Source organism: Bufo bufo, chromosome 1 (genome assembly GCF_905171765.1).
Source record: "Bufo bufo chromosome 1, aBufBuf1.1, whole genome shotgun sequence".
NCBI classification, from domain to species: Eukaryota; Metazoa; Chordata; class Amphibia; order Anura; family Bufonidae; genus Bufo; species Bufo bufo.
In genome coordinates, this window is record NC_053389.1 from 184198269 (window position 1) to 184213738 (window position 15470).

Consider the following 15470-nt stretch of genomic DNA (forward strand, 5'->3'; position numbering starts at 1 on the left):
AGTCCACCTGGCCAGCGGTGGAAGTTCTTCCATGGATTCATATACATGGTTACAATTTTTCAGCTCTCGAAGGTTAATGAAATCATATAGCATCTGATGGAGCGTGACATGATCTTTTTAAATATTCCCCTAGAATGTATAGTAACGTAAAATAGAAGGCTTCAAATGCAGTCCACCTGGCCAGCGGTGGAAGTTCTTCCATGGATTCATATACATGGTTACAATTTTTCAGCTCTCGAAGGTTAATGAAATCATATAGCATCTGATGGAGCGTGACATGATCTTTTTAAATATTCCCCTAGAATGTATAGTAACGTAAAACACCACCATATAATCATGTGGCATTGAAGAGGAAAGTGCCAGATATATGTGTGTATATATATATATATATATATATATATATATAAATCCCCCAGTTGTGTATGTATATAGTATATACTTATATGGGCCCAGTAATGTCCCCCAATCACAGGTGCCTCCCCCCTCCCCCCGAAGCTGAATCCTCCTGTGTGGCCACTTCAAAGGCAGGAGGATCAAAGTGATTCTCCACCTGGAAGTGCCGACATCATATCACCGTGCCAGCTCTCGTGCACTGCCTGCAGGAGGACGAGCATAAGCAAAACCATCCCCTGGAAAACGAGCAAACCCCTAGACAACGAGCATTGGATTGGCTAAGTACCTCCTGGACCCCCTAATATTAACCCCTACACTGCCACAAATGTTTTATCTCCCTACAATCCCTTGCATTTCCTTGTACCCCTGCATTAACCCCTGCACTGTCACCAATGTTTTAACCCTTTACTTATCTATCTACAATACATTAGGTGGGAGGGCGCAGTCATTATAGAATGTATGTGTGGATTTAGCTAGATATTTTGGGGTAGACTAATAAGTGGGGATTGTGTATTTTGTCTAGTGTAGCTAGGGTTATTATAGTGTTGTTATTGTGTGTTGTAATGTGTGTCTATATGTATATATATTTTTATATAGCCATTGATATATATATATATATATATATATATATATATATACATATATATATATATATATATATATATATATATATATATTGAAGAAAATCCAGCGGGAGCACCAACCAGGAAACGGGTGCAAATTCCACAAGGGCAGCGGCAATGCCCCAATAATACGACTTGAGAAAAATAGGACTGCACTCCAGATAAAAGTGAAAAATTAGTGGAACTTTATTCACCCATAATATGGCAACTTTGCGACGTTTCGGCTCACAAGAGCCTTCTTCCAGCCGCTGGAAGAAGGCTCTTGTGAGCCGAAACGTCGCAAAGTTGCCATATTATGGGTGAATAAAGTTCCACTAATTTTTCACTTTTATCTGGAGTGCAGTCCTATTTTTCTCAAGTTATATATATATATATATATATATATATATATATACACTGCCTGTCCAAAATAAAAGTCGCCACTTGGATTTAACTAAGCAAATAGTTATGAGCCTCCTATTGGATAATTACAGCTGACAACAAGTTATTTAACCCCAAATGGTGCAATGAGTTGCTTCTAATTTCGTGGTCGTGGAAAAGATGTTAGTCTGTTTGAGAAGGGTCAAATCATTGCCATGCATCAAGCAGAGAAAACATCTAGGGAGATTGCAGAAACTACTAAAATTAGGTTAAGATTCAGAACTGTCCTACGCATAGTGGGGACCCATCGTATTCGAGGAAGAAATGTGGTGGGGAAAAAATCCTGAATGATCGTGATTGGCGATCACTTAAACGTTTGGTGAAATCAAATCGAAGAAAAACAACAGTAGAACTCAGGGCTATGTTTAATAGTGAAAGTAAGAGCATTTCCACATGCACAATGTGAAGGGAACTCAAGGGATTAGGACTGAACAGCTGTGTAGCCGTAAGAAAACCACTAATCAGTGAGGCAAACCATAAAAAAAGGTTACAGAAGGTAGAGTTAGGAAATAGGCGGAGTCAACAGTAGCTGCTTACACCTATTCATTTATATTAATTATTGACATTAATCTCAATTATTAATAATTAATATTTCTTATAACAACATTATTTACATTAGTAAAACACTGTACCCATTTATATATTTAATTATAATGTTGGGCTTTAATAGATACATACCAACGCACACAAAATGTTGGCAGCAAGGGTCTGCTGTAGAAACCTGCTGAAGGTATTGCCCATCGGCACAAGTATCCACTGTACAGTGAACATTTTCACATCCAGACTGGAAGCAGAACACATAATTACTATGAAAAGTTTCTGTAATTTGAAGACATATAAGGCACGGTGCATAAAACAGTAAAGACAAAGGGCAGATACCCATGTTCACTTTTCAATTTTTATTTTGTACCCTCCTGTTGGAGGCACACAGGCGCATCCTTTCTAAAAAGCAGGGTGTGTTTGCATTATGACAGCTGCAATGAGTGTTAAGTTATTGGCCAGAAAAGTGCCATTAGATTAACACAGTATCCTGAAAGGGTTGGGGTATGCCCTCACCAGGCCAGCTTTTGCTATGAGGCGAGATGAGAATTTGGCCTCAGGCAGCATCGGCGCTGCCTGTGACTGATGCCCCCTTTGCCAGTGGCGCTGTACTTTTCCTTTTATAAGATGCACTGCATCTTATAAAGGGAACACTAGTAAGCGCTTCTATTATGGACTGCAGCACGGGCACTGAGAAGAGAACCTGGGAGACCACAGGACCTGGAGAGTGGCAGCGGAGCAGTAGAGGTAAGTTAATTTATTTATTTTTAAGTCTGATTTGAAGGTCTGATATGAAGGTCTGGAGGTCTGATTGGGGGTTGGAGGTCTGATATGGGGGATCTGAGGTCAGAAATGGGGGTCTGATTGGGGGTCTGTAAGTCTAATGGGGGTATGATTGGGGTCTGATATGGGGGCCTGGAGGTCCAATGGGGGTCTTATATGGGGTATATGAGGTCTAATGGGGGTCTGAGGTCTGATATGCGGGTCTATAAGTCTAATGGGGGCCTGAAGGTCTAATGGGGGTCTGATATGGGGAGTCTGGAGGTCTGATTGGGAGTTTGGAGGTCTGATATGGGGGATCTGAGGTCTGAAATTGGGGTCTGATTGGGGGTCTGTAAGTCTAATGGGGATATGATTGGGAGCCTGATATGGGGGCCTGGAGGTCCAATGGGGTCTCATATGGGGTATATGAGGTCTAATGGGGGTCTGAGGTCTGATATGCGGGTCTGTAAGTCTAATGGGGGCATGAAGGTCTAATGGGGGTCTGATATGGGGGTCTTGGGAGCTGATATGGGGGTCTGGAGGTCTGGTCTGAGGTCTGATATGGGGGTCTGATATAGTGGTCTGGAGATCTAATGGGGGTCTTATATGGGGGTCTGCAGGTCTGGTCTGAGGTCTGATATGGGAGTCTTGAAGTCTAATGGGTGTCTGGAGGTCTAATATGGGGTTCTGGACAGCTGGTCTGAGATCTGATATGGGGGTCTGTAAGTCTAATGGAGGTTTAATGGGGTTTTGATATGGGGGTCTGGAGGTCTAATGTAGGTCTGGAGATCTAACGGGGGTCTTATATGGGGCTCTGGAGGTCTAATGGGGGTCTAGAGGTCTGGTCTGAGGTCTGGTCTGGGGGCCTGGAGGTCTAATGGGGGTCGATATAGGTTTCTGGAGGTCTGATATAGGGCTCTGAGGTCTGGTCTGAGGTCTGATATGGGAGGTCTGGAGGTCTGGATTGAGGTCTGATATAGGGGTCTGAGAGGTCTAATGGGGTCTAGTCTGAGGTCTGGTACATGGGGGGTTTGGTCTGAGATGGGGGTTTCTGAAATGGAGGTCTAATGGGGGTCTGTTTTGAGGTCTGATATGGGATCTGACTTAGAGGTCTAAAGAAGGTCTGGTCTGAGATGGGGGGTCTCATATGAGGTTTGATATGGGGGTCTGATCTAAAAGGTAAAGGGTATTTTTTGTACTGGCACACTATCTGTGCAGTACCAATATTTTCAGGGTAACTGTTTTGGCAGTATAGTATTGGGGAGTACAACGAGCACAGTATTAGGGGTAGCAGGATGGGGTGTTTAGAAGGTGAGAGGATGATGAAAAAGAATGATGAAAAACTCTTCAGAGAGAAGAGATGGCTGAAAGAAATCATCATGGTGATCTGGTCTGAATGGAGAAGATGAGGAAAGAGAATATTTACATCAGAGCGGAGACATCACTGGATGGAAGAGGTACATATGTGGGGCTGTATTGCCCTGTATGTTCTGTAGGGCTGTATGTAATGTTTTCCAAGTATGTCTTTAAAGGGGTTGTCTGCTTTTTTTTTCGTACGAGCGCTGCCTTCTCTGCTCTGTTTACCTGCTCATTACTGAAAATGGTGCGGTGAGCAGGTGAACAGAGCAGAGAAAACAGCTCTCATAGTGCTGCCTTCTATTCAAACAGCTGATTGTCGGGGGTGCCGGTAATCTGGAGGAAATGGGTTAGGGCTCATGGACACAACCGTATGTATTTTGCGGTCCGCAAAAAACGGATGTGCAAAAAATATGGATGATGTCTGTGTGCATTCCGTATTTTGCGGAGCAGAACAGCTGGCCCCTAATAGAACAGTATCGTCCGTGTCCGTAATGCGGACAATAATAGGATATGTTCTATTTTTTTGCGGAACAGAAATACAGACATACGGACACGGAATGCATACGGAGTACCTTCCGTTTTTTTGCGGACCCATAGAAATGAAAGGTTCCGCATACGGTCCACAAAAAAACCAGAACGAACACGGAAAGAAAATACGTTCGCGTGCATGAGCCCTTAGGTTGAAAATTTGGCATGTGGGTGACTTTTAAATTTTTACCTCAGGCAGCAGAAAGGCTAGGTGCTCCCCTGCCCCTGGCCACAAAGCACTGAAGTAGGGAGAAGGGGGGTGCCATTTGATTTTTTGCCTCAGGCATCAGAAAAGCTAGAATCGGCCCTGCCCCTCACCCAGAGAGTGATAGGTGTGATACTGTCCTACATGTAAGTCTTTAACAGTACAATAGAGCTGGTATTAAATCCCCTGTCTACTAATAATAATGAGATGGCCCTGCTGACTTTGTCCTAGCCTACACGTGGAGATGAGAAGGGAAGTGTAATTCATCAGTGTAGAGGCATATGCATTGGCTATCCACCTTAACAATAGTTTTATTAAAATATAAATAAATGTGATATTTTACCACAGTGGGCTCAACAGTCGGAGTGACACCTAGGAAAAAATAATTAAAGGTTAATAAACCCATAGATACCCATGTACACCAATGTTTTGTAAGGAAAGGTTGACACATAAAAACTTACAATCCTCAAACTGTACACAACGATGAGTAATTTCATCAAAGACCATTCCTGGGGCACACATGGGGTAGCAACCTTCAACCCTAAGAAATGTGCAAAATATAACAGTTTAATAGATGTTATATACATACTAAAATATAGTATATAACATGATAAACTTCAAGATTTATTTTATCAGGAACTTTCCTAATTGGCCTGCTCTCAAACATGGTTTATGGTTTATGTTAAGTGTAACTTACTTGAGAGTCAATGTGCACTTTGTACCAAGAGGATCCTGACATGTTGGAATGCATGGATTTCCACATGCTTTGTATTTCCAGGTACATATAGAGAAGGATGGCAAGCCAAAACTTTCCTCTGAAAATTAATAGGCAGTGTTTAGGTCTTAAATTTAGTGAAATAACATTTAAGTGCATATATTCGAATTGGGACAGAAGGTCTTACCGATAAGTTTGAAGCTCATCTGCAGCATATTTGCTGATTTCACTTTCGACATTACTAGACCTTCGGCACTGTTGGAAAGATAAAGTCCTCGTGATAAATAGGATTCCAGAGCATTGAATCCCTTCACCCAGCGACTTGGCCTCAAAACAAAAGTAGCTTTTCTACGGAATTCTACACTTGGTTGCCACTTCATCAGGCTTAGACTTGCATCATCAATCTGTACAATAAAGTAGTTCTGGTGTTGTGCAGACTCCAAGGAGATCAACCTTCTTCCATCTACATAAAGAAACAAAAAGCAGTCAAAGTTAGTTACTCAAGCTGTACATGAAATATTCTGTGGGTTGGTTGAGCATTGAGGTCACATTACATTTGTGAAAACATTTTTCACATACTCTTATGTTGGTCCACATAAAGGCTTGGAGTGACCATGAAGCTAGCCTTCAAGTTGCCAGGAGTATCATCTTCCAGTGACACTGTCTTGTTATCAGCCACTAAGTTTTTGCCGTTCATCATTACCAAGCGGTATGGACCTTCTCCAGCACCTTAAGACAAAAAGTTTCCAATTATTAGGAGACATCATCTTTAATACACAATTTTAAGATCATTCAGTTCTGGTAGTCAGTAAAAAGCTATATCTTACCTCTGTTGTAATATTCACAAGGAGATGCTGAAACAAAGCAGAATAGACCATTTAAGTAATCAATAAAACTTTAGAGGCAACACGATAATACAACTTTTTGAAGAAAAAAAAAGACTTACGGCATGTGTCAGGACTTCTCCATTCAATGGTGATACCCTTGCGGCAACAGGCACGGGCATAAGCTGCCAAGGCAGTGCAGAAACAAAGACAGCTTTCCCCCTCTGTGCAGGCCTCTGTTTCCTCAACACAAGCCACGTAGTAAGGCTCCACATTCACCTTTTAGGAAAACAATTACATTTTTACAGTATTTTATATCTTATGTAAGTTGTTCTCCTCTAAAATGACAAAAAGCCTCAGTACCATTCACTTTACATGGCTACCAAGGCTGTCAACCTTTATTTCTGTTGAAGGTTAGTAATAAAAAGAATACCTAAAAAATTACATTTACAAACACAAACATAGTAGTGAAGAACAAGTCCTACCAATGTGTTGCATTCAGAAAACTCATCACTCCTAAGAAGGCTGCATCGTTTCTCCACAAATGTATTGTGATTATCAGTAACAGGAGAGGGAGGTGGCACTTCAGGACACTGTTCAAAAATGAAAAAAATGTTATTCAAAAAATGTGTATGTATGTGAGAGTGTGTGTTTGTGTGAGTATGTATGTGTGTGAATGGTCACCTACCTCATCATACAGGAACTGAGTGGCATATTGAGCCATATTACTAATGGATATCTCGGTAGTGGTGGTTCCATCAGCATCACCGCACATACCTTGAACTTTGCCCTGTATCCAAACAAAAGAAGTTGTTAACTGTCCTCAATGGTCTATGACTACAGATGAGCAAAGTTCTTAAAAATTCAATTCCGCTGCCTCGGCGAATCTTACAATAAAACCCGCTTTGTGGCGAAGCACCTTGAACATCCATCGCGAAATCTTGCACGGTGCGTGATGATGTCATCAAGTTGGTCAGCGTGGTGACGTCATGCATCACCACGCACAAGATTTCGTGGGGGGTCTTCAAGTAAGATTGCCGCAGTGGCCTCTTCATGTTCAAATGGATGAGGTAAGGTGATTTTTTGTAATTTTTACTGCCATTTCAGGGAAAATTGATTTGTTTAAAGCTGCACTAAAATGCATTGTCAGGACTGCTGTGCATGCACAAAGGAGTCCTCTCCATTATGTTACCACAGCAGTCCAAGCTGTTTATTTCAGCACAGCATTCAGTGCTAACAATGGGGGAATTGTTGCAGTGGGAAAATGAAAAAATGTCGATCTGGTCTCCTTATGTGTAGTACTACTGCTATGTATTATTGCAGCTAATAGTCCAGAACTGTGGTGACAGATTCCTTTTAAACAATTTGTTGCATCTCATATACAGTATAGTGGTGGTACTGTCACTCCATAGCTTTCACATTCAATGTGGGAGATTTATCAAGACTGGCGCTTTCTGTGCCAGTATTGATATCCCCTGCACTGCCAGAGGATGCTCCAAATTCATGACGAGGTGCATGTCTTGTCATAAATTAGGTACATTCTCCTGCAGTCTGTTCCCCCTAACCAGTAATATACAACAGCTCAAAACTGCTGTAGATTTCTGGCTTCATTTACACCAGAAAACTGCATAAATGAAGATGATTTCTTCAGGGAAGCTGGTCAAGCCCCTTCCTGCTCCTGCCACAGCCCCTTTTCAGACCTGGTGTGAGCGGAAAGAAGTTGTAGATTGCGGCGTAACTAACCGTTGTGCCGCCATCTACAACTGAAATACGCCTAATCTATATTATATAAATGACCCCCTTAATTTTTAAATCCAAGTTAGTAGTAACATACCTGTAGTTTTGGTTCCAGTTGAATGATAACATCTAGATGTTGGTCATAGTACACAGCAAGACCCTCCAGGAAATGGACCACCACATAGAATCCAGATCTGTAAGTTCTTAATTGAGTCCTACTGCCTAGTTCATATGCCTGCAAATATAAGACATCCAAAAACTATGTAATTTCAAAGATCTGATGACACCAATCTCTACAATAAATAAAATGAATTTAAAGTGTTCTATTTGTCTTTCAGCCCTTCAAGACAATGTTGTTTACTGGACAGCTTTGTACAAGTCTTACCACTGTGGTGTCAAATTCACTCAGCACTACACTTGCTCCTTCAAATGTGATGTAGATAGTCTTCTTAAGAAGAGCTCCTCCCATGTCTGCATTTGGATCATTCTTCATTATAACTTTGAAGAATGGGCTTTCATCTTCACGAGACTAGAAGGGAAAATAATTGAAAAATATAGATATTTGAATTTGTGTTACACGCCCGTTCATTGTGTGCCATTGTTCCTAGGACTATATGTCCATGTGGCAGTGCACATCCGCCTCTGTTCCGTGCGTACTGGCCGCTGTTTACTTGTGAGTGTGAATAGCTCTATTGTGACGTGTGCTCTCTCCATTCTGGTTCATTAGGGGTTAATTCACCAGTCTGTGCCTGAATCTGTCTAAATCTGCACCTGTTGTCCATTATGTGCTCGTTAGTTCTGCTATTTAGTTCGTGAGTTCTGCCTGTTTGGAGTATGTTCTGTCTGAAGTGTGTGGCCAGACCTTAGCTGTTCAACAATGTCTGGTTCTAAGTCTGTCCTGAGTCTTTCTCTACCAAAGTGTTTGCTCAGTCTGTTTTTTTCTGCTGAATAGATTCCACCTTCATGGTGTTTTCCATTTTTAGGCACAGTGGTTCCACTAAATCTGTAACAACATGTAGCTTCATGCTTTTATAATCTCACAAAACCTATGGGTGACTAATATTCTTATAGTTTACTGTAGAGAGGGACATTATGAATATTGTTCTATATGTAAAACACTTCAGGAAATATTATTTTCAGTCTATTTACAGATATAAAATCCCAATTTTTAGAACTAACCTCAACTAGCACAATTGCACATTTTCCTGTGGTAAAAGTTTTCCAGACATTGTCGAAAAGGAAGAATTGTGATCCACCGTAAGCATTACACACTTTGTTACATTGGTTATTGGTACATGAGAACTTTCCATTTTCACATGTGCTGTAATAAAAATAAAGTAAACATGGAATTTTTGATAATTTGTTTAGTATTTTATTAAATCAAATTATTTTTATGGAATTAAATTTATGGTCATTTTTTAATTTAGAACCAATTTTAAAATCCAAAGGAAGGTACTTAAGGAATCGATAAATATGCAAATATAGCAGCGAATAATTTTTTAACAAAAATGTGCAGTAACATTTGCCAGGGTTAGATATAGAAATAGTAATAAATGTGTTTAATATGTCTAATATGTGTTAGTCATAGACAACAAGTGTCAACACCGCAAGAGGCTTACCAAGTGTTACAGTCCTGGGCCAGTGTCTCTCCTGGTTGAAACAACTCATCTCCATGGACACAAGGGCATTCATTTAGTGGTATGCAACTTCCATCACTGCTCCTCAGAAGACTAAAATAATTGCAAAGTTTAGCATAGCACATTTTCTGCATTCTGTATCCTCCAACAGTGTTCAACCTTCAGCAGATTATACAGTTTAGTTTATACTAAGCAACATATTCACATTGAATAATACTCTAATCCCTTTTTCTATCCCTAAAAGGAGTTCTTCCATCTATCTGGACAACCTCTTTTCTTATCTGATGATTAGTTGATTGGTGTACATCTGGCATCTAAAACCCCCAGTGATCGGCTGTTATTCCACTGGAAAGCTGAAGGTGGCTGCATATTTGTGACCACTGCAGGAGATATCTGGTTTCACATACCTACCATTCAAATAAATAGGTGACCATTTAATGCATTGTTGCATGGACTCCTCGATAATGGAACCTGCTGTAAGTCATGGCTTCTCATTGTGACTAACAGAGAGGGTCTTAAGCAATGGACCTTCCACTTCCACATGCCATGATAAGACTTATGGATACTGACTTTCCTAAGGTAACAACCCATTCATAATATACATATTCTTAATTGTGAATTCAAATGAAGGGTGACTTAAAAAAATCACCATTGATTTTCCCTTTCAGTTACTATAGTAGCTGTGAGAATGGTGAAAGCTCCCAGGCCTGCTGTTGTTAAGCTTCTATTAGGTCCTGCCTCATGCACGGCTTAATAGGAACTTTGGATCAGAGTTATGAAACTGTCTAAAAGTAAAACTGTCTTTGTTGTCGATAGCACCCAATCATTTTGCAAGAGATATTATCAAAAATATTAAATATTATCAAAAAGTCACACATAGAACTATAGTAAATGGTATTAATAAAACTAAAGAGGAGCCTTACACAGCACTTAGGCCGAAGTATATAAAAGTTATCTATAAAAGTTTGGTATTGTACTGACTGTAATCGTGCTGTCTTTTTTACTGTAAAGTTAAAGGGAATCTGTCACCAGCAACCTTCCTGTCCAAATGTTTTCATAGACACATAGCTGTGGTTTAACTGGTTAAAATGCTGCTTTTCTATTTTAGATTTGAGGCTCCATTCCCGAATTATGATACTTGGTCTTTATATGCAAAATAGGCATTTGGTGCAATGAGGGTGTCACCGTTGCTCATATTGCACCGAAGCTCCATTCTGTGGGCAGCCCCTCCCCGACTGCTTTGATTGACAGGGCCAGGCAGTCACAAAGCAATAAGGAAGGGGTTGGCCACAGAAAGGAGGGGAGCTTTGGTGCAACAAGAGCAATGGTGATGCCCTTGTTGCACCAAAGGTCTAATTTGCATATTAAGAAAATATAACTCAGGAACTGACCAACAATGGAAAAACACATTTTATTCAGGTGAACTATAGCTATGTGTCTATGTAAACAGTTTGATAGGGAATTTGCTGGCAACAGATTCATTTAGATTTTTTCTTTTCTAGCTTCCCAACACATCATATTAAAGTTTAATTAAAGTGACATAAGAAAGTACAAAAACAAGGCTTCATATGGCAATGTGCATAGAAAAAAGTTATGGCTTATAGAAGGCGGTGTTTAAAAAAACCTGAGAAAATAAAAAAAAGCCTGTGTTCGCGAAGAGGTTAACTCTTCATGACAGTTACCTATATTCTGTAATTTTACATTAAGATCTCTTAATGGGCCTTCTAGTTTCATATTACTGGAGCTATCATGACCACAAATCTTGGGTATTGATTTTACCTACCCAGATTTACAGACACATCCTGGAATGCATTCAAGGATACATCCGTTTTCGAATATAGCCAAGTTGCTACAAGAGAGCTCACAAGACTTTCCAAAGCCAGCTAAACAATCTGAATAGATTTCATTCTCAGGGCACTTTTCCACCTCTGTCAAAATGAAAAACAAGCAAGTTACCTCCACAGCAAAGCATTTTATAATGATATATCATGAGATCAGTTGTGACTTATTAAAATACAAAATCAAGGAATCTCACCTGGTGGGGATATTTCTGGGTCACCACATTGCAATAATCTCTCACAAGGGCTAAAATGAAAAACAAAAGTGATATGAGAATTTCAACCATTTTTTTATGCCGACCATAACCATTATCTGTCTACTGAAATAATTGGAATAATTCAGTAAATATATTCCTTACCATGTTTGTCCATCGGCCTGGGTTATAGTCTCGCCTAACTTGTACAGATGGTTATTGTTGTAACAAGGACATGAATCTCTGGAAGAGAGAAATATATTTGAATGGTCACAAATAATGCAGATATATATAAATATATATATATAATAGTATGTGTTCAGTCAAGCGTTGGGCTAGTGGTTGGGTTTCTGCAATTCATTGATGAGAACAAGTTGCCCTTCTCAATACTAGATCATGATTAATGTTGAGCGAATCAAAGCATCCGAAGAGGAATTTGATCCGAAGTTTAGGAAAAATTCAATTTGTCACAAAGCCAAATTTCCTTGTGCTTCGTGGTAACCAATAGTTTTTCCTAAAATGGTGGCTAGAGTGGTCTTAGAAAGAACGTAAAAAAATACTCACCTCATCAACAAGCCCGTGCAGAGGCAGTCCGCTCCTCTCTTGAGTAGAAAAGACCTGCCCTGCACTGAGTGTCATGATGTTACTGCACGTTCCCAGTGATCACATGGTGACATCATCAGTGATAACATCACCACTTGATCACGCTGGGAGTACGCAGTGATGTGATGACGTCACTCACCACGTGATTATGCTTGGACATCACCACGCTCAGCCCAGGTCCTTCGGCAGGTTTTTTCCACTCAAGAGAGGGGTGGACTGCCTCTGGATGAGCCAAGTGGATGAGGTGAATAATTATTTTTTTTAAACCCAAAAGGCCATACTGCACTAGTGTATTACCGCTTTTAATGGCCATTAGACAGGTGCACTTCTGTCTAGGCGGCTGTTAAAAACGATCCCATTGATTGACTGAATAGGGTTTTAACATAGAGATTCGTGACAAATTATTTATTAATGAATGGAATTTCTTGTCAAAATTCGACAAAGCTGCCGAATCAAATTTTTCAAAACTTCACTCATCTCTAATCATGATTATTGCACAACATGACTCATTCTCATATAAGGCTAATATTAAAGTACCCTTACCCAAACACACAACTATTCAGAGATGCATCATAGTATAGGTCAGGAGGACAGACACAAGCTTCATTCAGTGGGATAGAAGATGTAATTTTTTTAAGGTGTGTAGAAGAGAATTCAGCACAATCCTGTTGTGAAAAGGTATCATCTGTAATCAAAGTCATATCCCCTTCACAAGCCGGAGCTGAAAGTGTAATTAAAAAAACATTGATGGTTAGGAGGCATTTCTTGTCTACGACTAAACATTGACAGACATCATGACTATTGAGATGATTCCTTTCTGTGCTTGTGGAGAAAGCCACATACTAGTTCACATCATGCATAAAGAAAACGCAAATCAAACATGAATCACTTATCTTAATCAGTCCTTTTTGCGGCTACTGCTAAGGTATCCATGCTTGGCTCCTAGTGTAGCTTGAACTGTATGCTGCATGTTACTAACCAACATAAGGTGTTGAGATACAACATGCTTTTTGGGATAATAAAAGTTCGGGGGGGCTGTAATGCTTAGAAACGCCATATTTTTTTAATTGACAGAAAACTGGAGTAATAGTACTAATAAAACTCCTCCAATCTCTCCACTGAAAGCATTAATACTGGTTGATTTTTCAAAAATAGCAATAAAACTCACTGCAGTCTGAGAATGAAGAACTAACTGGAACAAATATTCCTGCCCGGCCACAGCGATAAGCATAGTCTGCTAAAGCTGCACAAAGCCCAATCTGTTCATTGTAGTAGACACTATTGGCACAAGAGATCTTGTAGGAGTGGGTGTCAATAAGAAGAGCACAGTCTTCAAAGATGGAGCTTTCCAAGGCTTCATAACAGATCAAATCAGCAGTAACTTTTTTATCTGGTAGAGAATAAACAGAAATGGGTCAACCTCATGTAAGCCAACAATTCAGTTATAATAAGACAGGACACTATTATAATAAGACACTATTATAATAAGACAAAGATTTTTGACACCTGCCCATCAAGATCAAGTTCTCTGAGATCTAAATCTACAGTAGGTCAAAGGCAAAATATACTCATAGAATAATTTTGGCCACTTTTGCTTCACCAGACAGAAGAAGGAATCCTTTCAGATCCACCAAGGGTATTTGGATACATTCCCTTATTCACAGGATATGCATGTAACACAGATCCCAATTACAATTGTGAAGTTTTTTGTACCTACGAAAAATGTAGGTGACCCTTTAAAATTTTTGATTCTCAATAATATTGCAGTTACCTTCGTCTTCCAATTGTTTTGCATGTTCTGAGCACTGAGATTGTGTCTTCCAGGATTTGCTGAAGAAGCTGGATACAGTCTCAGTGATATCATTTGAGCTCCTGCAATGCACAAAGGAAAATAAAAATTTACAAAAAGCTTAGAGGTATTTAAATATTATTCCCATCTTAAAGGGAACCTGTCACATTGAAAATACTGTCTGAGCTGAAGGCAGCATATTAAAGAACAGGATGATCTGAGCAGATGGATATATAGTTTGGTGGGAAAAGATTCAGCAAAACTTGTGTTTTATTTCATTGAAATTCCTGCTCATTCTGGGTATGAAGTCAAGGAGTGATTTCCTCTATGGCTGTGCAAACAGAGATAGCTGTCAATCGCTAATAGGACTGCCTCTTTAACTTCAAAGCTCAGAATCACTCCCATACTAGCTGTGAACAGTATGAAATGGAACTTAAATATAAAAGCACGGGGGACACTCAATATCTGGCCATATGGACAACTAAATCCGTTTATTATACATCATAAAACACCTGGCTAAAAAATGCAATAAATACAATAAATATAATAAATATGATGCATGCAATAAAACCTGGACCCCACCTGTGTGGCCCCAATATAGGGGTAGTGTGTGGAGATTAAGAAGTTCGGCACACCAATTACATTTACTATTGCAGCGGTGAAGAAGTTTAGGAACTAGAAGATACGCTCTGCCACCTGCCCCCGTCCGTCACGTGGGACGCCACGAGGAAACGGACGGATCACGTGGGACGCTGCGTAGGTCCTGGCAGGCCACAAAAGAAAGAATCCATCTCGAAACGATAAGACCGAACATGAGCGGAGAGTGGTAAAGTACTAACACTTACGCTGTCATTTATTTCTTGCATTCAGCAAATTGACTGTATAAACATCGCTATTGAGTGAACATACAGACTGTATACACGGGTTGGAAATGAAATGAAAGGAGGAGGACTTGGATTAAGTGCAAGAATACCAGTAAACTATTGTGTATACATATAGTTAGTCGCAGCAACATTATAGTAGTGGATTTTAGCCTAGTATTTATTCCAGTATTTATTGCATGCATCATATTTATCATATTCATTGTATTTATTGCATTTTTAAGCCAGGTGTTTTATGATGTATAATAAAAGGATTTAGTTGTCCATATGGCTAGATATTGAGTGCCCCCCGTGCTTTTCTATCTTAGTTTGATTGTAGTACAAGCATAGGGTGAGCCAGTGGGGTGTGCACCGTCTCCATCTCCGGTTTGATAGGTGAGCCACTTACTATCTAGTTTTTTCATGAAATGGAACTTGAAACC

The 15470-nt window shown here is 39.9% G+C and overlaps 1 protein-coding gene across 1 annotated transcript in view; it reads right to left on the minus strand.

The window, feature by feature from the left end:
* The window catches only part of LOC120998620 (otogelin-like protein), an 88656-nt gene that overhangs the window by 33706 nt on the left and 39480 nt on the right, over positions 1–15470 (minus strand). Inside the window, exons 12-30 of the mRNA XM_040429385.1 lie at positions 14150–14250; positions 13547–13768; positions 12922–13099; positions 11941–12018; positions 11779–11828; positions 11527–11671; positions 9726–9836; positions 9286–9427; positions 8492–8635; positions 8204–8341; positions 7058–7159; positions 6855–6962; positions 6492–6648; positions 6373–6399; positions 6125–6274; positions 5733–6008; positions 5528–5645; positions 5292–5371; positions 5174–5202 (exon numbers count right to left, since the gene is read on the minus strand). Of these exons, the coding sequence (XP_040285319.1) occupies positions 5174–5202; positions 5292–5371; positions 5528–5645; positions 5733–6008; positions 6125–6274; positions 6373–6399; positions 6492–6648; positions 6855–6962; positions 7058–7159; positions 8204–8341; positions 8492–8635; positions 9286–9427; positions 9726–9836; positions 11527–11671; positions 11779–11828; positions 11941–12018; positions 12922–13099; positions 13547–13768; positions 14150–14250 (2356 nt within the window). The remainder of the gene's footprint in view (positions 1–5173; positions 5203–5291; positions 5372–5527; positions 5646–5732; positions 6009–6124; positions 6275–6372; positions 6400–6491; positions 6649–6854; positions 6963–7057; positions 7160–8203; positions 8342–8491; positions 8636–9285; positions 9428–9725; positions 9837–11526; positions 11672–11778; positions 11829–11940; positions 12019–12921; positions 13100–13546; positions 13769–14149; positions 14251–15470) is intronic.